Here is a 22524-nt window from a genome sequence, read left to right as displayed (position 1 = left end):
GGAGTTTGAAAAACTAATTTCTTAGTGGGACATCGATTCTTCAGATAAACAACAGTGTTAATGGCTTCTGCCCAGAAACCATTAGAGATGTTCTTACCTTGCAGCATACTACGAGCAGATTCCACCAAGGTTCTATTCCATCGCTCAGCAACACCATTTTGCTGAGGGGTATGTGGCACTGTGAACTGTTGTTGAATTCCATTAGATTTACAATAGGTGTTAAATACTTTTGATTTATATTCACCCCCTTGATCAGATCTGAGTATTTTAATGCACTTTCCTGTTTGTTTTTCAACCATATTTCGAAACTCTTTAAAATACTCAAATATATCACTTTTCCTTCTAATGAAATAGACCCAGTTATATCTAGATCTATCATCAATAAAAATAACAAAGTATGAAGCACCACCAAGAGACCTAGTTTGCATAGGTCCGCATACATCAGTGTGAATTAATTCAAGAATATCATACTTCCGTTTCTCAGTATGAACAGGAAACTCTTCTCTATGCTGCTTACCAAGTGCACAAGCTTCACATGGTAAATGTTCACACTTCTTAACAGGAAGACCTTCAACCATTGATTTCCTTTGTAACAACGATAAATCATTGTAATTTAGGTGCCCATACCTGTGATGCCATAATTCTGCTGTCGATGTCTCTTGGGATGTCAATGCAACATGGTGCTTGACTGTCACATCCAATCTGTATAATCCTCCAACCCTGGTACCTGTAGAAACAACCTTGTAGTGGTCCTGAACATCTTTCACTATACACCCCAATTTACCAAATTCTACTTTTAAATGATTATCAGTGATAGCGGAAACAAATAGCAAATTCTTTTTAAGAGCAGGTACATACATCACATTATGAATCTGTCGCATTTGTCCATTAGGTAAGTACACATTTATTATGCCATAGCCTTGAACTTTAAGTGACCTATCATCTCCTAGGTAAATGTGTGTACCATCAGATTTCTCATAATATTTATCATACCATTCTTTATTACAAGTCATGTGTGCCGATGCACCAGAATCTATAAACCAAGTATTCTCATCATCAGTTTCAGCAGATAATGCAGCATCAGAAAGAAATAACTTAAGATTTTTAAATCCATCATTCACTGAGGTGTCTCTGTTTATGTAATTTCCATTATGCGTGCTATGTCTTTGATTTGATTCATTATTCTTTCTCCTATAGCAATCTTTTGCCAGATGTCCAGGTTTTCCACAATAATGACATACAATGTTCCTTTTAACATAAGAATCAGGAGGTGCCATACCTTTCTGCTTTGCTTGAAAACGGCCTCTGTTTCTGTCCCATGGTCTCCCTCGGAATGGTTTTTGGCCTCTTGCAGTCAAAGCCAAATCAGAACCATTTGACTCCAGTTCAAAAGTTTTCATGCGCTCTTCTTCTTGAAGAAGAATTCCAGCCAATTCTTCAAATGTAGGGGGTGTCGGTCTAGCTGAGAGAGCTGAAATAAAGACTTTATAGTCTGGGACTAACCCCTTTAAAGTAACAGTTACCAAGTCTGTACTAGAAACCTTTTCACCAATATCACCAAGCTTATCACTAAAGTCTTTAATTCGGGAAACAAAGTTGCTAATGCTTTCATTGGTATCCATTTTGATAGATAGCAGCTTTGTTTTTAAAAATAAAATACGGTTTGCATTAGAAGTCTCATACAAACCTTTGAGAGTGTCCCATGTCGCCTTCGAAGTTTCACAGTCCCGAATGTGAGGAATAATATTGTCCTTCACTGACATGCGTAGCAGCACCCTTGCTTTCATTTCACGCTTCTCCCAATCTTGAGTATTAGTAGGAGGTTGAGGCTTGGTCTCGTCACCTTTGAAAATCGGCCACAGATTGTATGCCTCCAGTACTGTTATGATCTTAAATTTCCAATTGACATAATTTTCTCCATCAAGTCTTGAAGACTCATTTAAATATGAATCTGCAAGGGGATTAGCCATCTCTCCACCAATGACCAAACTCAAACAAAACAAATCGCAAGCTTCGGAAAGCTGGTTAATAAATAAAACTTCTGCAAATGACAAGAATACCGCAGGCCTCACTGCCTGAGAAATGCAACTCTGCAAATTACAATAATACCGCAGGCCTCACTGCCTGAGAAATGTGACCAGCGCTGAAATATTGACCAAAGGGAACCGCAAATATTTGCCCCGAAAAACTCAGAAGTTTAAGCGAATAAAATCACAAAAATATAATGACAAGGTACCTAGAATCCAAGTCTTCACGCCAAATCAACTGAAGAATGCAGGTTAATATAATGAAAATATACTTAGAATTCGAGTTTTCACGCAGAATCCACTCAAGAATGCAGGTTTTGCACAGATATATGCATCAAACTGTGCGATTGCCACCATTAAAAGACCAACTGGCTGGAAATAATCCACGGAGTAAGAGTATTAAAATTAAAAACACTCCAATACCGAAAAAATTCACTCAAAAGCACTACTACAAGAGAAATTGCTGAGTGAGGAATTTCTGCCAAGAGATTCACTCAAGATAACTGCTACTCCAGAAACAATTGCAGAGTGGTTAAAAATTAGAAAAGATTCACTCCATCAATGCTAAAATAAATTGCTGCCAAAATATTCGCTCAAGAGAACTCCTACTCCAAGAGCAATTGCACACTCTAATGGCAGTGGCTCTGATACCAAATTAAAACAAATATAACACAAACTATAACAAAGACATAGGCAGAAACACCAGCAAAAGTGAGACAAAGCTCACACAACTTCATCAATTAATTTACTCAATTACATCACACTTATATAGGAAACTCAATTCTGTTCAACCACTCATAACTAATTATTCTGTTCAACCACTCATAACTAACTATTCTGTTCAACCACTCATAACTAACTAATTCTATTTCTGCATTATTCTCACAGAAGAAACATATTCATATCACTTTTACATTTGTTGTGTACGTGAAGGAGGCTGCCATGTTCCTGGATTTTGTAATATGTATAACAAATAGTTAGTTATAATAAAATGATAACATTGAGGATTGAAGAGAGGACATATTTGAGAAAAAAGATGTTAAGGCATATGTTGATGTACCTTCCATTTGTTAGTCGACATGTAATAGTTCACTATCTTCATTGACTGTGAACTTGCTGTGAATTTTGAAGTCACGTAACATGTATACAATGGTAGCTTTCTGTTGCAAATATGTCTCATATGACAAAATCAGGAAGTAAGTCATGTAATAAGGGTTGCCTGATAATGCACTGTACAAAGTTATTAGTAATGGATTCTATTACAGCATTTATACAATGCTTGTAGATGAAAGGGAAATTATCATTTCTTGCAAATATGCCTCATATGACATTGCTTTTAAATCAGGAAGTAAGTCATGTAATAAGGGTTGCCTGATAATGCACTGTACAAAGTTATTTGTAATGGATTCTATTACAGCATTTATACAATGCTTGTAGATGAAAGGGCAATTATCATTGCATCGTGAACAGAAAATTGTCCCATTGGTTATCGCTATGGTTGAATTGACTGGGGAGTTACAAATTGCACAAACAGGTTCGAAAGGAGTTGAATATGGATTTGTTGCCATCATAATACCTTCAACCTGTTTATAAAATATTCAAACGTTAATCTACATTATTACATGGGAAATGCAAAGCTAGTAAAAACACCATTATTGTTATACTTACAGCATAGGTAGATGTAGTTAGTTTTCTGAGATTGTTTACTGCATCTGTGTTAAGTTCAGTCACGAACGTTGTCTGAGATTGTTTACTGCATCTGTGTTAAGTGCAGTTGTTTTTCCATTGAAAGGAAAAATTGTTCATACGGGTCAAACAATTGCAATTGCAAGAGAGAAATTGTTATCCATTGAAAAATACTAAAAGTAATATGCAAGTACAAAGCAATATGCAAGTACATTATTAGTATGTGTTGAAAAATTTCAAGTGCAAGAGACAAATTACAATAACTATACACAAATTACAATAACTATATACTGAAGTGATGCATGTTATCTACTGAAAATTAGGAATAAGTAACATGCAAATACATACAGTTGCATTGTCATTTTCAGAATCTCCATCTTTGATATGGAGTATGTAATGCAATCCAACCCGTTTGGCAAGTGTAACGGTTGCAGCGATTGTGCCAATTGGGTACATTTCTTTTTTGTTTGCAAATTGCCTAATGGTTGTATTGGGAATGAAGCGATATTCTTTGCAAACTTCAGTTTTTATGATACTTGATTCATTAAGCAAAATTATTTTGTCACAGTCACCGCGATCATAAACAGTTTTAGGCAATATCCTGAAATTTGTAATTGAGATGCTATTGCCTTGCAAAATTTTATGTTCATGTCGCTCCACTAAATGTGCAAGTACAGTTAACATTATAGTCATCATTCCTTGAGCATCTGTCAAATCAGCTCGTAATATTTGACGTGATTTGTTTGCTTTATCAAGGAATGCAATATAGACAACCATTATGTCTCCAACAAATCGCTGCCCAATTCTACGACTATTGAGATCTTCAATTGATACTTTAATTGGCAATATCTGATTTTTCCTATAAAAATTGCTTAGTTAGATACTGCTATAAACATTTCTACAATGCTATGTTTCTCCTAAAAACTGAATAAGTATAAATAGATTACAATGTTGTGTTTCATATGCATACCTTTTTGATATATCATTTTGTACATTTGTTGAATCAAGTTTTGTTGTGATTGTTTCAGTTGGACTAACACAAGTAAATGCAGATTTCAATATGATGTGGATATTATCACATGTACTTTGTGATAAGCAATTCTTGCTGCATTGTCTGGGGGGACTTACTACAAGTGCTTTCTCCACTCCTCCAACATTTTCTAATTTATATAGATTTAAATATACATATGTAAAGAGAGAATGCATATATAATAAACATTAATATTCTAAATAGAAAATAGCATATTTGTATAGTTGTCATAGACATACCTTTTCAAAACAAGCGGTTGGCTTGCCTTTTCTATTTGAGTTATGCCCTCTATTTCTTCAATTGTTTCTTTTCCTTTTTCAGAATTTATGCTATGTTATAGAATAGCAGCATATATTTAGTTCTTTCATATAGAACTAAAAAGTGAACAAGAACATTAAAACCATAGAACCATACATATATAAAAATAGAATGCATATATAGTAAACATTAATATCTAAATACAAATTAGTATATTTGTATAGTTTTCATAGACATACCTTTGCAAAACAAGCGGTTGGCTTGCCCTTTCTAATTGCGTTATGCATTCTATTTCTTCAATTGTTTCTTTTCCTCTTTCAAGATTTATGCTATGTTATAGAATAGTAAGATATATTCAGTGCAAATTAAAAGAACATATAAAAGTAAAAAGTGAACAAGAACATAAGATCCATAGGAAAGGAAAGGCAAGAAGAATATACTCTGTTTGTTTATGTTCCATGTTGTTGTTCTTTTTTCTTGGTCGTTTTGTTCAATTGAAAAAGGTTTTACTGGTACAGTTTGCATTCATAAATAGATGAGGTCATATCTGGAAATTTATGATAGGATGCTTGTGTTGCTTAATTGAAAAGGGTTTCATTGGCATAATTTGCATTCATAAATAGATGAGGTCATATCTGGAAATTTATGATAGGATGCTTGTGTTGCTTAATTGAAAAGGGTTTCATTGGCATAATTTGCACTGATGAATATATGAGGTCATATATGTAAATGTAAGATAGAATGCATAGTATGTATAGTGTTATTATTTGGTTTAGTACAAAAAGAATATTGTAATATGCTTTAGTAAAATAGAAATGGTAAAAACAATGAGGTATTGCAAAAATGTCAAAATTTGCAATTTTGCAAACTGTTTCATGTGCATATCATAGCTCAAGGACAAGAGATATTGTATCATGATTAGACCAATATGAAAATTCTATATTTTATATTAGCTAGATTTGCCCAAACATGGTCAATGAATGATTTATGCATGGTATTAGTTTTGTCAATAAGGAAATGAAGATTGTAGTTTTCCATGTAGGTTTATAAGTAAAATAAAAAATAGTAAGTATTTTCCAATAAGAATAATATGGGGACTTTTGTAATTCATTTCATTTTTAATATAAAATTAATATGTAACATTTAAAAATATTCATAATCATAAAAAAAACATTATGGATGATAAATAAAAATAAACTAATTTAATATGTAAGATTAGGTAAGATTGAAATATACTTAAAAATATATTAATTAAAAATGAATTATCTTAATGTGAACAATCTAGTTCATAGAAAGAAAGTCTCAATGTACACGTTATATAAATTGTTTTAATGCCAACTATATATATAGTTGAAAGATTATATATATATATATATATATATATATATTATAAGACAATTGAAAAAAAAAAATTGTTAAAATGTTTAAAGTTCACTATTTTACATTTTAATATTTAATAAGTGTTTTTTGTTGGGTTAATTTTCCTTGAAATTCTATAAAGTTGTTTTTGGAATTTTAAGTTTAAGTTAGGTAACATAAAAAAAATGATTCAAACACTGAAAAATTATAATATATATAAAAAACCACTAAAAAATCATTGAAATTTAAAAAAAAAATAGAAAAATTACTATATTTATTTTAAATTTATCTCAAAAAAAATTTATACATACGAAATCCCTATTTAAAATGAACCTATACAAATTTTTTATAAAAAATATTATAATAAATATGTAATACAAATATAACAATAATAATAAAAAAAGTAATCTAATTAAAAGAGGGTAATTAAGCACAAAATGTTAATGTACAATCCTCATTATATCAACCATACCATTCATAAATATTAAATATATATTGTTTATAACCATATAAATTATTCATCATATTTAACATTTTTAATTATTATTAATTTTCATGTTAGATATTTTGTTTAATAAATTATGTTTCATTACAATGATATCAAGTACGCCAAATTGAATCAATACTATGGAGACATTTCTTTTAAACCTCTGATCAAATTTTATCTACATTGGCAACAAAGATACTACCATTTTTCCACACATGGATATCAATCTGTCAGCGTCATCTCTATTCTAAAGCATTTCTACAATAAAGTGTTAAAAAAAATTCTAAAAAAGACATAATAATATTGTAGTGAAAATACCATCCTCTGTCCAGGAAAATCACGTATTGCAGCGAGACGAGCGGCCAGGGTATAAGAGGCAATATATAGAAAAAGGATTCACAATAGAAGGATTTCATTATTTAAAAATTTGTGATTAAATATAGGAATTACATTAGAATAACAGATTATAAGAGTTTGTCTTGAACAGGGTGCTGGTGCCGGATAACACAAAAGGTATGGGTTCAAAAATATAGTTTTATTATCCAGAGTAAAGTTGCCAAGCTCAACTCGTCTAAGAGTGAGGATTTACTAGTGATTCGGGAAAACTCACGAGTTGACTCATAAAACTTCAAATAAAACCACCAAATTTCAGAATAAAAGAGATTTTCCATTCATAGTCAGGCTTGCAAAGGTTAATAATGTATATTTTCAGTAATAACTCTTTTCGAAATAGAAATATGATACTATTTACCGCAAAAAGCTCGGGATTTTGGAATGTTTGACACATTTTCTGGTTGTCTGCTATGATAGAAGGTTAGAAACAGAAACATATGGACAAACCTTAAATATGAAATCAGAAAAAACACCTCCGAAGCACATAGCAAAGAAATAATAATGAAATGAGAGTGAAATTAATTCCTGATGAATTAAGAAAACACTTTATATAGTGAAAGCTTGAGCGATAGAAGTAAAACTATTACCATGAATAGACGAAGGGAACAGTGCAAAGAGTTACATGGCATCAAATAACCATGTTAAACGTTTGTAGAAATTCAACATTTTTTTATGGTGAATATTACATTAGATGGGGAATGCTTCGTTCGGTCTCGGAACTTACAAGTCGTAAAGGTGAAGCTTCGCTCCACGCTCCACCCTCTTTGCTCCTCTGCTCCTCAAACTAGCTGCTCCACACTCTGTGCTCTCAACTTACTCCGGAGAATTAGCTGCTCGACACTGTGTGCTCTGAACTTACTCCACACTCCGGACAAGGCATTTGTAGACCACCCTCTGCATATGCACACAGGTGGCACTTGCAGGATGCAGGACACTACATGCATGACACGGAGAACAGGTAGCAAAAGCTTAGGACAAACTAAATGGTGTTTTTGATAAAATGTTCCTCTCTGAAGACTTTGGATAACAAAAACTTTTCATCTCTAAAAACTTTGGATATCTTATTTTTACCCCCAACATAATGTCTTGAAAGCTGCGAAGCGCGCAATAAGACCCCCAACTTTGTTGTCCAATCAAAAATTACAAAATAAATTTTATATTATTTTCTAATATGAAAACTTTGGTTAAATTTGTGATATGCAGCAATATTTTTTGGTTAAACAAGAGATTAATACCCGTCAACCCACAATCGATTGCTAAGAGTCCCAGGCAGGGACTAATAAGATGTCCACTTTAGTATATTGTATCGTTAATGGTGTATTTATGTTCCATCAACGTTTGCAACCTATAACTATTAGGTTGCATAGCATATAGTCTTCTTAGCCACTTCTTAAATAACATAACAATAATGGCGTTTGAATTTTAAAACTCTGGTAAATTTTTAATAATAAAACCCTGTCTGGTTAGGTATGTTTTAATTATCTGGGAAATATATGTGAATGGGAGCACATAATTAAAAAAGTGGGTAATAACTTGCTTGCCTTTTTTCCAACACGACGCAGGTTGAGGACTTGAGTGGCTATGCAACATTTAAAATTAATTACTCATATTTCAGATGACATATTTCAATGATTTGATTTGATTTGATTGCATATGGAAATAAAAAAGGCATTTTCAGTAAGTTGGAAATAAAAAAAGTTATGACTTTAAAAATAAAAATTAAAATAAAAAAAACAATTTGGAAGGTTACCATTTGACATTGGAGATGTCTGCACCAAATCTACTCGCCCACTTCTGGGCCCGATAATAATCATATAGATGTATCCCTTTGGGGATTGAATATTATTCTCAAGGGAGCTGGTGTGCCGAAACCTCCAATTCAACTATACTTGTACTTGCAATAGGGCGCAATATACTTGTACTTGCAATAAGGTGCAATTTGCGTTGTAGGGACCATTCGTTTTTATTTTAATGTAAATAGCTTTAGGTATCCCTTTGGGGATTGAATATTATTCTCAAGGGAGCGGGTGTGCCGAATCTTCCCATTCAATTGCAATAGGCCGTAATTTGCATTGTAGGACCATTCATTTCTTTTATTTTAATGTAAATTAAAATGAATTAAACTTTTTCTTAAATTTTACTATTAATCACTATACACTTTCAAAGCAATTATTCCGCTCTCTCCTGCCTCTGCTCACTGGACAGATTTGACTCCGTCCCACACAGTAACGACGGGTCCCTCACCGACGGTGGGACCCTCAGTCAGTAGCAAATGACACCAGATGAAAGATACCTTCTTATACTGGCGGCCGAGACCCTCGGTTCGACGGAATACCTGACGCCGGCAGCGATGTCCGCGTGTCCTGAACTGTAACGCCCTAGCGAGTCGGGCAGGGCGTGCACGACATTTCTGCACGAAGGTGACTTGACCCGCGGGCGAGCCGGGCGGGCGAGCCGTGCACGGCGACCCGGCGGGCGGGTGAATAGGATTGCGGTTGGGCGGAATGACGACCGGGGCGACGAGTTGGGCGCGGGCGCGCCCGCCCAACGGGCAAACAGACACGGAAGTGTGGTGAACGGGCGGCGACCCGGGTGAGCGACCCGCGGGCGACCCGTGCACGACGGGCGGGCGCCCCGGGCGCACGACCCGTGCACGACATGAACAGGTTGCGGGTCTGGGCAGGCAGAAACGGGAGCAGACAGAGCTGCAGGCGGGCGAGATGGACCGCGGGCGAACTGCACCCGGGCGAGGCTACCCGGACCGGCGAAAGCGGTTAAGGCTCGGGTGAGCGAACCGGCGAGTCGACCCGAGGGCGACCCGCACCAAACGGGCGGGCGACCCAAGGGCGACTCACACCCGGACACGGACGAGTTGGACGTGGGCGAGCTGAACGCGAAATGGACGAGCGGGCATGGGCGAGCTGGGCGTGAACGCAAGCATGGGCGAGCGGACACGGACGAGCGGGCGTGAACAGTACACGGGCGAGCTGAACGTGGACGGGCAGCGGTTGGGCGTGCGGACGAAGGCAAACGGAGGGCGGCCGGGCGGGCGCTCCTCTATGCAGCGACAAGGCACGACAACAAATGGTGCAGTGCGAACAGTCATGCGGACGAAGGGAACAACAAGGCGGCGTTCGAAGGCACCATGGATTATAACGTAAGGGAATACAATGGAGCTACGAAAGTTTATAAGGGGGCGAGGTCGGCCTTGCCTTGGGCAAGGGCCGACCCGCCCACAAAACAAGAAGGGGCTTCAAAACATATTCCCTTGGGTCGGCTTATGAGATAGCGCCCCTCAACGAAAGGATGAGTTGACTATAAAAAGGAGACTCATTCGAATGAGAAGCAATCAAGCAAGTCTTGAAGTCTTCGATCTCCTACATTCGCACAAGGTGAAAGGCGCAGGTTATGCGCACATCTCTTGCATAGCAAGAGAAGGTGCGAGCTTTACCAAAGTTGTTAGTGTGGGCAGTGCGAGCATTGCACGATATTCTGCGGGCCGGTTGGTACAGTTTGGCACGGTGGTTCGGTGTGGGCGCAGGCCGAGTTGGCTGCGGCTCGACACAGTAATACAGTTGTGCGCAGATCGTATTGGCAGCGGGTTTGGGAGTAGCGGGTAGTGCGTTCAGGGCGCGGGCCGAGTTGGGGAACGGTGACCCGGGTGGGCACGTTCCGCCATAGGCACGGGCGCGTGTTGTAAGGGCGTTGGCCCATTTTCTGTAACTGGTTAAGGGTGGCCGTGAGCAAGTCCGGCACACGAATTGTAACACTTGGTATTTGGTTAAGTGCGGCCGTGAATCAGTCCGGCGCACGATTGTAACATCTGATATTTGGTTAAGTGCGGCCGTGGTTAAGCCCGGCGCACTGTTTGTATAAATTGAAAGCAGTTCATAATAAAACGGTTGGGCGAACTCTTTGGGAGTTGCCCCTCCCATATTACATTGGTGTTATTGTGTTTATTATTGCAGTTTTATTATGTGGTTGATATCGGTTATGAATATTGGTGAATGTTATAACTGTTGATGAATGTTTAATGCACTTTAAGAAATAAAGTTAAGTGTTTTATGGTTAAGGCGTAGTCCATAAACGTGCATTCGGTCAAGAGTGGGCGTTCGGTGGTGCCGCGCTCCGCCCAATAAGAAAAAAAAAAGATTGGGGGCGTGACAGGTGGTATCAGAGCTCGGTCAGCGAGCTGGTGTTGAAATATTTTGAACTTGAACAAAGTTGTCTCGGTTGAAATTGAAGGTGAATCTGCTTGTCCTAAAGCAGGTGATTCGGTAGAATGGCTCTCTTGGAACAATTGGGTTATGCGACTATGGAAGAATTCGAGAAGGAAGTACTTGAGGAAACAGAGAAGCTAAGGCAGGAGTACATGAGTTGTGGCAAGAGGTTGTCCGAAACGAAGTGCGCTCTCCGTGCCTTGGTGGAAAAGGGAACTTCGGACTTGGATGAAGACGAAGCCCTCCGACTTACACAGGAAGGACTCTTGATAGAAGCAGAATTCAAGGAACTGAGGATAAGGCATGCAATAAATAAGAAGAAAAGAGATTGTTTGGTCCTTGAACGACATCTCGAAGTCTTGAAGGAAGAAATCAGGCTTGGAGAGAAGCGAAAAGAGGGACTCAAGGAGAAAATCTCGCAAGTTGAAGAAGATTTGGTAATAGAAATCTCTTCCGCCGATGAACTTCACGATGAGGCTACAAACAAGGTGGACCTAAGTGCTACCTCCAAGGTAGGAATTGAAGTGGAAGGTGAAGAGAGGAATTCGGAAGAACATGGATTGGAGTACGTTCAGATGAAGCTCGGTGAAACTAATGTTCTTGCTATGATCGATAGCGGGGCTTCACATAATTTCATGAGTAGAAGTACTGCAAGGAGACTTGGACTGAAAGTTGTACCTATAGAGGCACAAGTAAAGACAGTTAATTCTCCTCCAACGGATGTTTTTGGTATGGCAGAAGGAGTAGTAACCACTCTTGGTGCGTGGACCGGGAAGGTGGACTTTACCATAGTAAGAATTGACGATTATGAGGCCGTATTGGGGATGGAATTCATGAAGCAATATGAGGTCTTGGTCGTACCACATTTGAAGAGACTTTTCATCTATGATGGTCAAGAAGACACACCCATTGGTGTTCCAACCATTGGCATGATGAGAACAGACCGTAGAAGGGACAAGCGGTTGCTTGGTGATGATGCAAAGCTTGTGGAACAACCCTTGGTTGTTGAAACACTTTCCGATAGTAGCTTGGACTTGCCAAGAAGACTAGAGAAAGTGGGGAACGACAGTAACGATATACATGGAGGACCGAATATCCAGGAGGAAGATCGGGAGGCATGTCGACAAAGAGCAAGGAATAAGGATCCTGATAGAGAAGTGGAGCTGGTTGATAAAGGGGAACCTCCAGGTTCTCCTCACACATCTTCTTAGAGAACAAAAGAAGATGGGCTCATTGTTGGCTGCTCAAGGCAGTGAGCCCTCACTTGGTGATTGAGCAGGTATGTGGACATGCAGCAGAAAATGGGGGTTCCCATAGATCTGGGCATGGGACCGTGAGATGTTGACATGAGGTTGACACTTGGTTATGTGCATGGGCACATGGAGCAGACTTGGTGGAGGCAGACTCTATATGGGTTGATGGTTACCTTGTATGAGGGAGCCTACATCATAGTAGATATCAGCCATGGCGGTGGTTGATGTGTTGTCGGGACGACAACGTCTTCGGGTGGAGGAGAGTGTAACGCCCTAGCGAGTCGGGCAGGGCGTGCACGACATTTCTGCACGAAGGTGACTTGACCCGCGGGCGAGCCGGGCGGGCGAGCCGTGCACGGCGACCAGGCGGGCGGGTGAACAGGATTGCGGTTGGGCGGAATGACGACCGGGGCGACGAGTTGGGCGCGGGCGCGCCCGCCCAACGGGCAAATAGACACGGAAGTGTGGTGAACGGGCGGCGACCCGGGTGAGCGACCCGCGAGCGACCCGGGTGAGCGACCCGTGCACGACGGGCGGGCACCCCGGGCGCACGACCCGTGCACGACAAGAACAGGTTGCAGGTTCGAGCAGGCAGAAACGGGAGCAGACAGAGCTGCAGACGGGCGAGACGGACCGCGGGGGAACTGCACCCGGGCGAGGCTACCCGGACCGGCAGAAGCGGTTAAGGCTCGGGTGAGCGAACCGGCGAGTCGACCCGAGGGCGACCCGCACCAAACGGGCGGGCGACCCAAGAGCGACTCACACCCGGACATGGACGAGTTGGACGTGGGCGAGCTGAACGTGAAATGGACGAGCGGGCATGGGCGAGCTGGGCGTGAACGCAAGCATGGGCGAGCGGACACGGACGAGCTGGGCGTGAACAGTACACGGGCGAGCTGAACGTGGACGGGCATCAGTTGGGCGTGTGGACGTAGGCAAACGGAGGGCGGCCGGGCGGGCGCTCCTCTATACAGCGACAAGGCACGACAACAAACGGTGCAGTGCGAACAGTCATGCGGACGAAGGGAACAGCAAGGCGGCGTTCGAAGGCACTATGGATTATAACGTAAGGGAATACAATGGAGCTACGAAAGTTTATAAGGGGCGAGGTCGGCCTTGCCTTGGGCAAGGGCCGACCCGCCCACAAAACAAGAAGGGGCTTCAAAACATATTTCCTTGGGGTCGGCTTATGAGATAGCGCCCCTCAACGAAAGGATGAGATGACTATAAAAAGGAGACTCATTCGAATGAGAAGCAATCAGGCAAGTCTTGAAGTCTTCGATCTCCTACATTCGCACAAGGTAAAGGCACAGGTTATGCGCACATCTCTTGCATAGCAAGAGAAGGTGCAAGCTTTACCAAAGTTGTTAGTGTGGGCAGTGCGAGCATTGCACGATATTCTGCGGGCCGGTTGATACAGTTTGGCACGGTGGTTCGGTGTGGGCGCAGGCCGAGTTGGCTGCGGCTTGACACAGTAATACAGTTGTGCGCAGATCGTATTGGCAGCAGGTTTGGGAGTAGCGAGTAGTGCGTTTAAGGCGCGGGCCGAGTTAGGGAACGGTGACCCGGGTGGGCATGTTCCACCATAAGGCACGGGCGCGTGTTGTAAGGGTGTTGGCCCATTTTCTGTAACTGGTTAGAGTGGCCGTGAGCAAGTCCGGCACACGAATTGTAACACTTGGTATTTGGTTATGTGCGGCCGTGAATCAGCCCGGCGCACGATTGTAACATTTGATATTTGGTTAAGTGCGGCCGTGGTTAAGCCCGACGCACTGTTTGTATAAATTGAAAGCAGTTCATAATAAAACGGTTGGGCGAACTCTTTGGGAGTTGCCCCTCCCATATTACATTGGTGTGATTGTGATTATTATTGCAGTTTTATTATGTGGTTGATATCGATTATGAATATTGGTGAATGTTATAATTGTTGATGAATGTTTAATGCACTTTAAGAAATAAAGTTAAGTGTTTTATGGTTAAGGCGTAGTCCATAAACGTGCATTCGGTCAAGAGTGGACGTTCGGTGGTGCCGCGCTCCGCCCAATAAGAAAAAAAAAAGATTGGGGGCGTGACATGAACGGTCCTATGCGTAAAGGGCTATCGGTCACCATCAGCGCTTTGAGTTGATGCAATGTTGGTCGTAATGGGCCCTTTCTATGAATGTTTCACAGGTTCTATGTGACCACGTGTTTCTGCTTTCTTTGGTGGAGTGGGCCCACTTTGTAAAGACATCCCGATCTAACTACGACGCCATCAGGCTTGGACGGCTTGCGGTTAAGGTTACCTTAGTTCGGTTAAATCTATGGAAATAGGTCGGCGTTATGGCGATCTATTGTGTATTGTTGGCGATCGATATTGTGAAAATCAAACGCTCAGGAAGAAATTCGATTTATTATACCAGTGTCTTTCTAATTTTGGGTTGTTTCTTAAAATGATATAGATATAGATAGAAAGTAATAAAGAGTTGTTAGAGAAAGTTATTGAAATAGGTATGTGACGAGTTATATTTTATTTTTGTTTAAAAATAATAATTTTTTACATTGATATATCATATTAAAATTTAAATGTTATTAAAGAAATATAATTTTATTACATAATTTTTTTTTAATGAAATAGAGATTAATTTTTGTTTGGTTTTGGTTAGTTATTTTGGTCTAAGTATGAGGGTGATGAATGCTCTTTGGAATAGTTTAATTTCTCCAAAAGTGCTCCTCATCATCAACTCTCTGACCTAGTGGGCACTAAGCCTTACACAAACCAATTAGTCTACACCTCATAGATATACAGTTATCTACTTTTGTGTTTATATTGAACAATTAATATTTGAAAAAGACACATACTTTAAAATTCAAGTAAATATAATTTATTATACATCAACCTAAATCCATTTTAAAGTTGGATCTGTCAAATGCAGAGATATCAAATATCACCAAGTAAAAATCTTTCCTCAAACTTTCCGCAACATTATTTAGTCACTCATGCTCCCTGTAATCATATAACTTCTTCATCCATTTGTGATCGGACATTGTTCTTCTTTTAGGGTAACTGCTGCGCTGAAACTTCCCCTTGAATTCTACGTACTCGCGATAGGGCGCTAATGGCATCGTAGGTTACATTAAACCCTATCTTATTACATTAGTCTCTTTACAACTACAAAGCAATTATTCCGCTCTCGTACTGGGCCTGCCTCTGCTCACTGGACTCGAGTAATTTGATGCCGGCACCCACATTATCAACAGGTCCCTCACAGGGGGTGGTTTTATGGTAAACAATATACACTACGTTATTTATTTGTAATATGCTAGGTAGTATATATTACTTTTTAAATTTATACTTAAATCCAACGAATAACATATACTACTTCTCACTCTACTATAAATAACACAATATACTATAGATAACATCGATTCGTTTTGGTTTGGAGTATGAATTCATATTCTTTACCAACTAAGAGATCAAGTAAAATTTGAAATATACACATTTACCGATTATGATAATTTATTTTAAGTAATTAAATTTTACTTATACACAATAATCTAATTAGATACCTTAGTTTCAAGAATTTATAAAGAAAGCTAAATAAGCATTAGTACCATATTTTTTATACTTTGAAAAGAAGAAGTTTGTCTAATTGTACATACCGAAGCATATAACAAAAGACAAAACCATATTGAAAGAATATATTATTCTTAGCTGTGTTTCTTGTGCCATTGATTTTGTGTTTGTGTTACATCAGTGCCCACTGGAGTTTAAATAAATAAATACAGAGATAGATGTGGATGTGTGCGTGTTGTTTATTCCGGGTTTACTGCTTTTGGGTACCCCCAGATTCATATGAGTAATGTGGGCGTTGTTCATACCCGGTTTCTTGTATTTGGGTACCATTCAGATTCCGCGAGATTCTTGCCTGTGCGAGTGCGTATATGTACCCTGCCACAGAGGCTTAGTCAAATCATTGTTCTAACGCTGTAGGAAGCCTTTCTGCTTCTGTAGCATTGATTGAAGAAGGGGTTTATAGGAAGGGTCTTTTTGCCAGAGTAGGATGTTCTAGTGATTTTGGGTATTGTTTTGCGGAGAAAAAATTAGTGCCTGTGAGCGAGTTTCGGCGGCGGAATTGAAGGATGTGTTTTATTCTTGTTCGTGTATTGGTATTGGATTAGATTGATATTGGACAAGGTTTTCTGTCATTTTTCTGATTGTCACTGTTGCTGATCAGGCACAAGCTTGTGGAGTTGTGAGCCTTGTTAACCAGAAGTTTTGAAAATAGCAGTTTGAAGTGAGGGAGTGGTCAGAAGCTTCGTGTAGTTTTGATCCTATTTTTGCAGCAATTTTGTATTATAAAAGACCCATTGCAGGTTCATCCTAGGACCAACATATGCATCACTAGGTCCAGGGTTTTAGGTTGAGGTGCTCTTCATTGTGGTATAGGTGTCACAAGTTCCAAGGAGTCCTACTCTTTTTGCGAAAGAGTGTACCCGAAGTCACAGGGGATTGTCGATGGAGAGTGGCGTACAAGGAGTTTCTGGGTGTGAACACCATTTATTGTAGAGACTGTGTTTAAGCACAAGGGTTGAAGGGTGAGTCCTCATTGCCATCAGGGAAAGGAGGAGAGGAGAGAACCGAAGATGTGTTACGTGACGCCTGATTACATATCCGATTCATCACGCACCAGAGACTGCCCCGAAGACAACCACAAGTTCTGCAATGACCCTGGGATCTTCACAGGTTTCAGTGCAAAGGGGTCCTCAGATTCAGATGGGGCCAAAAGCCCAACTTCTCCACTGGACATCAAGACATTTTCTGCAATTGGGATCACTGCTTTTCATGAAAACGGCTTAGATTTCCAGTCGAGTTCTCCGGAGCAGCACAGCGAGACAATACCCATTGGTTCTCCTCATGGATTTACAAAGAGCCACACTCGTGTTATCTCCCGTGGTTCAAAATCGAGCACAAATAACTTGTATACTCATAGCGGTACGGAGTGTGAAATTGTGCAATACCCAGTTCGAAATCAAAATGGACTGGGAATATGGGATGTCGCATCGCCACCTCGGAGCTATTCAAGTGTTCCAGTGTTTTCCGTTGGCTATTTTCTCAGCGCTTGCTGTCTCTGCAAACGTCCATTGAACCATGGGAAGGACATCTACATGTACAGGTCCGTTATACTTATCATACCATGGCTTTAAATCTTTGAGAATTAAATTGAATTGATTATAATTTCTCATCCTCTAGATCTAGTCTCAATCTCTGTTCGCTGATTTTTGCAGAGGTGACAAAGCATTCTGCAGCGTGGAATGCCGGTACCAACAGATTTTGATGGATGATGGAGTACTGTTACCAGCAGATTTTGATGGATGAGCAAATCGAAACATTTGCTGCTTCCCCTCCATCTTCGTCGACTGCTGCTTCATAAGATCAAAGGCATGAGAACTGTACATCATCATCAGAGCAAAGAAAGGCGTTTCAATATATGTCATGGTTGCATCAGAGGCGCTGTATGTCTTGTGAGTGAGTGTGTGTAAACGATGTTATCACTCAGAGTGAAATATCTTATTTGCATCTTTTGATGCCTTGATTTTTTGGCTTTATCTCCATATAGCTAACTCGTTGGCATGACATTTGGAGGGCATTGATCAAACACGGATATGCGTAGGCAATGAGTTGGTACAAAAGAAAAAAAAGTTTACATTCTTCGCAAACAATGCATAATTTTGTCTGTTTATACTTAATACATGAATATAGGGGAAGTTATCTTAATAAATATGTAGAATTGTACCACCACTATGCCTCTCGGATTAAAATATGGACTTGTAGATTAATTACCAAGATCCACCTTCAACCAAAAAAATAATGATGGTTGAGTCACTATTTTTCGAAAGCTAAGCGTTGAGTCCGCAATGTTTGAATTAGGTAAACAAGAGCTTGTTGGAAGGTTGGAAGTGTAAAGAACATGTTGGAATTAGGTTCCATGTCTAAATCATAAATATAATTTTAAAAAATTAAAAGAACAAGCGTGACCATTGTGCCTATCACGATTCATAAAAAAGGAAACCTAGAATATCTAAAATATGAACCAGGGATGAATTCCTACATATTTTCAAAACCAATAAGTATTTAGTTAACATAAAAAAGGAAACCTAGAATATCTAAAATATGAACCAAGGATGAATTCCTACATATTTTCAAAACCAATAAGTATTTAGTTAACATGGAGGAAAAACATATTTGTCACGTGGTTGCAAAAATGAAGAGAAGATTATAAAGGGAGATTACAATTGGTAGTTACAATTGGGAAGGTTACAACTTGACATTGGAGATGTCTGCACCAAATTTAGTCGCCCACTTTTGGGCCCGATAATAATCATATAGCTTTAGGTATCCATTTGGGGATTGAATATTAATCTCAAGGGAGCTAGTGTGCCGAAACCTCCAATACAGGTATACTTGTACTTGCAATAGGGGGCCATTTGCATTGTAGGGGCCATTCGTTTTTATTTTAATGTAAATTAAAATGAATTAAACTTTTTCTTTTAAATTTTAATGACTATTACTCACTATACACTTTCAAAGCAATTATTCCCCTCTATCGGGCAGGGCCTGCCTCTGCTCACTGCACTGATTCGAGTCCGGCGGTGGGACCCTCAGTCACTACCAAATGACATCAGATGAAAGATACCTTCTTAAACTGGCGGCCGAAACCCTCCGTTGGACGGAATACCTGCGTAAAGGGCCACCAGTCAGCGCTTGGAGTTGAGTTAGGTGAGGCAATGTTGGTGGTATGAGGCCCTTTCTATGAACGTTTCACAGGCTCCATGGGATCACGGGTTTCTGCTTTCTTTGAATAATGGGAAATGGTGGAGTGGGCCCACTTTGTAAAGACATCCCGATCTAACTACATGGGTGATGACGCCATCAGGCTTGGACGGCATGCGGTTAAGATTAGCTTAGTTCGGTTAAATCTATGGAAATAGGTCGGCGCTATGGCGATCTATTTGTGTATTGTTTTTGACGATCGATATTATGAAAATCAAGCACTTTGGAATAAATTCGATTTATTATAACAGAGTCTTGTAATTTGGAGTTGTGTTTTAAAACTATATATATATTTTTGTAATGAAGTGTTGTTAAAGAAGGTTATCAAAATAGGTATGTGATGAGTTATATTTCATTTTGTTTAAAAATATTAATATTTTACATTGATATATCATATTAAAATTTAAATGTTATTAAAATATGTAATTTTATTTTTATTAAAAAAACTTAATAAAATAAAGATAAATTTTTGTCTAGTTTTGGTTGGTCATTTTGGTTTAAGTAGGAAGGTTATGGATGCCTTTTAGATAGTTTAATTTCTTTAAAAGTGATCTTATCATAACTTTCTGACCTAGTGGGGACTAAACCCTACACAAACCAATTAGTATACACCTCATGGGTATACGAAGATCTACTTCTATATGGCATATTGTTTATGTTGAGCAATTGATATTTGAAAAAATCAAGTACTTTAGAATTCAAAGTAGATTTTCCTTATTATAAATCAACCTAGATCCATTTTAAGGTTGGATCTATCAAACGCTCAGAGGGATCAAATTCTCGAGAAAAAAATATTTCCTCAAGACACTTAATAAAGATCTATCAAAGGCTAAAAGGGATCAAATCTCTTGAGTAAAAAATATTTCCTCAAACTTTGCAATCAAAAAAGAGGTTTGCACGTTGACAGATTTGATCCCTATCGACACTTAATAAATTCAAAGTTAATATAGATCTAAGTCGGTTAATTATTAATAATTACGTCAGTTTACATTTTAAGAGATTTGATTCTTATAAATCGTTGCTTGATCTATGGTTAAGATGAGTCTATACTGATTCTATAATAAAATTAAATAAAAAATTTAAATAAAAGGACAATGTCCATTATAATAAAAAACAAAAAGCAAATATACATGTTTAGATAGTTTTATTTAAAAGCATTATAAAACATTAATAATCCTAATATTTCCATCCATCAAAGAGAAATGTAAAAATATTTAGCTTTTGCTTTCAACCATAAAATAAATATTTGGATGTTCATATAAAATAATATAATTTTGGATCAATTTTATAAAGAAATAAAATAACTAAAAATCATAAATCCATGATTAAAATACCTCTCATTCCATGCCTCTCAATCTTTCAAATAAATCCATATCTCTCCATCTTTATAAATCAAAGTTCTATTTTTCTGTTTAAAAAAAAAAAAATCTTAAATCATATAACTTTCAAATTAAAAAATAAAAATGTTATAATTTAACATGAGGATGTTTGGACCAACCATATTTACTCTCTTATGGTCACTATAATCATATAACTTCATCCCTTGTCGATCGAACATTGTTTTCTGAAGGTAATTGCTGAGCTGAAACTTCCCCTTAAAGTTTACTTATACTAGCGATAGGGGGCCATTGGCATTGTAGAACACATTAAACCCGATCTTATTACTTTAATTGCTTTACAATTACAAAGAAATCATTCCGCTCTCTCGTACTGGGCGTACTGGGCCTGCCTCTGCTCACTGAACTCAAGTAATTTGATGCCGACACCCAACCTCCAGGTCCCTCACACGGGGTGGTTCTATGGTAACCAGTATACACTATTTGTTAATATGCAAATAGATTTTAAGTGAAAGTTTTAGATTGATAACAAGATATATATTATAAAAATTTTGGGAAATTTGGGTTATTTTAAGATTATAAGTGTAGAGGGTTTTTGATGGTCCTGAATTTATTTTTACTAAAAAAAAAAAAAAAAAAGATTTAGACACTCTTATAATTGGATATTTTGGAAAAAAATATCCCAAAATAAATTTTCCAAACAAAATTGTGACATCAAGAAACAACGCCTAAATGAAATATCTTTATATCAATATACCAATCAATTGATTTATAGTGAGATATCATCATTATAATAGTGTCTATTCTCATCTCCTCTCCATTAAATTTGAACCCAAAACCTTACCAAAACTACACCCTACTAAAACTAATTAATCTACCCCTTATAAATTCCTACATACAAATTTAACCCTCCTATCCCTCTTCGCTAACCAAGTGAAGATACAGATTATTATCTACCCAAATATCGTAATTATATGAAACATGTTAATCCTATATTCCAATTTTCTTTGGTATCCTCGCTTGCCAATAACCTCATTATCAATTCAACCCACCTATCCCTCTTCGCTAACCAAGTGAAGATATAGATTATTATCAACCCAAATATCATAATTATATGAAACATGTTAATCTTATATTCCAATTTGCTTTGGTATTCTCACTTGCCAATAACCTTATTATCAATTAAGATATTATAATTATATGAAACAAATTTCTCATCTCACAAAAGGAACTTATAAAGCCTTATATAATGCACCAATTTGGTTTGGTATCTTGATTGCCAATAATTATATGGTTGGCATCTCACTTGCCAATGACTTTGTTATCAACCTAAATATTATAATTAACTCATGTTTTGTTGGGTCTTTGCAAGAGTATTCTTAACAGCCCAAATATTATAGTAAACTCATGCTTTGTTGGGTCTTTGCAACAGTCTTCTTATCAACCCAAATATTATAGTAAACTTTGTTTTTTTTTGGGTATGTGCGCAGTTTGGCATTTAATAACCCTTAACCCACCCCTTTACTGTTGGAGTTACTGCTTACATTCCATATTTGAGAAATTGGTTTGTGATGGTTGAGAAATTCTCTCAACCACTGTCTCTAAAATAGGAATAAGTAGGATCTCAAAAACTCTATTTAATAGAGTGATCTGAATGTAAT

The 22524-nt window shown here is 38.3% G+C and overlaps 1 protein-coding gene across 1 annotated transcript; it reads left to right on the top strand.

Moving 5' to 3' along the window:
- The first annotated feature begins 16692 nt into the window (after positions 1-16692).
- Positions 16693-18219, top strand: LOC149210531 (uncharacterized). Its single transcript, XM_089394439.1, has 2 exons — positions 16693-17868; positions 17981-18219. Exons 1-2 carry the CDS (start codon positions 17339-17341, stop codon positions 18069-18071), a joined length of 621 nt encoding a protein of 206 aa, XP_089250565.1. The 5' UTR covers positions 16693-17338; the 3' UTR covers positions 18072-18219.
- Positions 18220-22524: the final 4305 nt, after the last annotated feature.

The sequence above is a fragment of the Pinus tabuliformis genome, chromosome 1_2, assembly GCF_031772625.1.
Source record: "Pinus tabuliformis cultivar Carrire ecotype Pingquan chromosome 1_2, CPIR1, whole genome shotgun sequence".
Lineage (NCBI taxonomy): Eukaryota > Viridiplantae > Streptophyta > Pinopsida > Pinales > Pinaceae > Pinus > Pinus tabuliformis.
Note: the sequence above shows the minus strand (reverse complement) of the source record. Positions and strands in the feature narration are given on the sequence as shown.

Excerpts from the sequence above, each read along its gene's own strand:
- LOC149210531 (XM_089394439.1), top strand. The coding sequence starts at position 17,339 with ATGTGTTACGTGACGCCTGATTACATATCCGATTCATCACGCACCAGA. Across the intron at positions 17,869-17,980 it reads AAGGACATCTACATGTACAG|AGGTGACAAAGCATTCTGCA; the intron begins GTCCGTTATACT and ends TGATTTTTGCAG.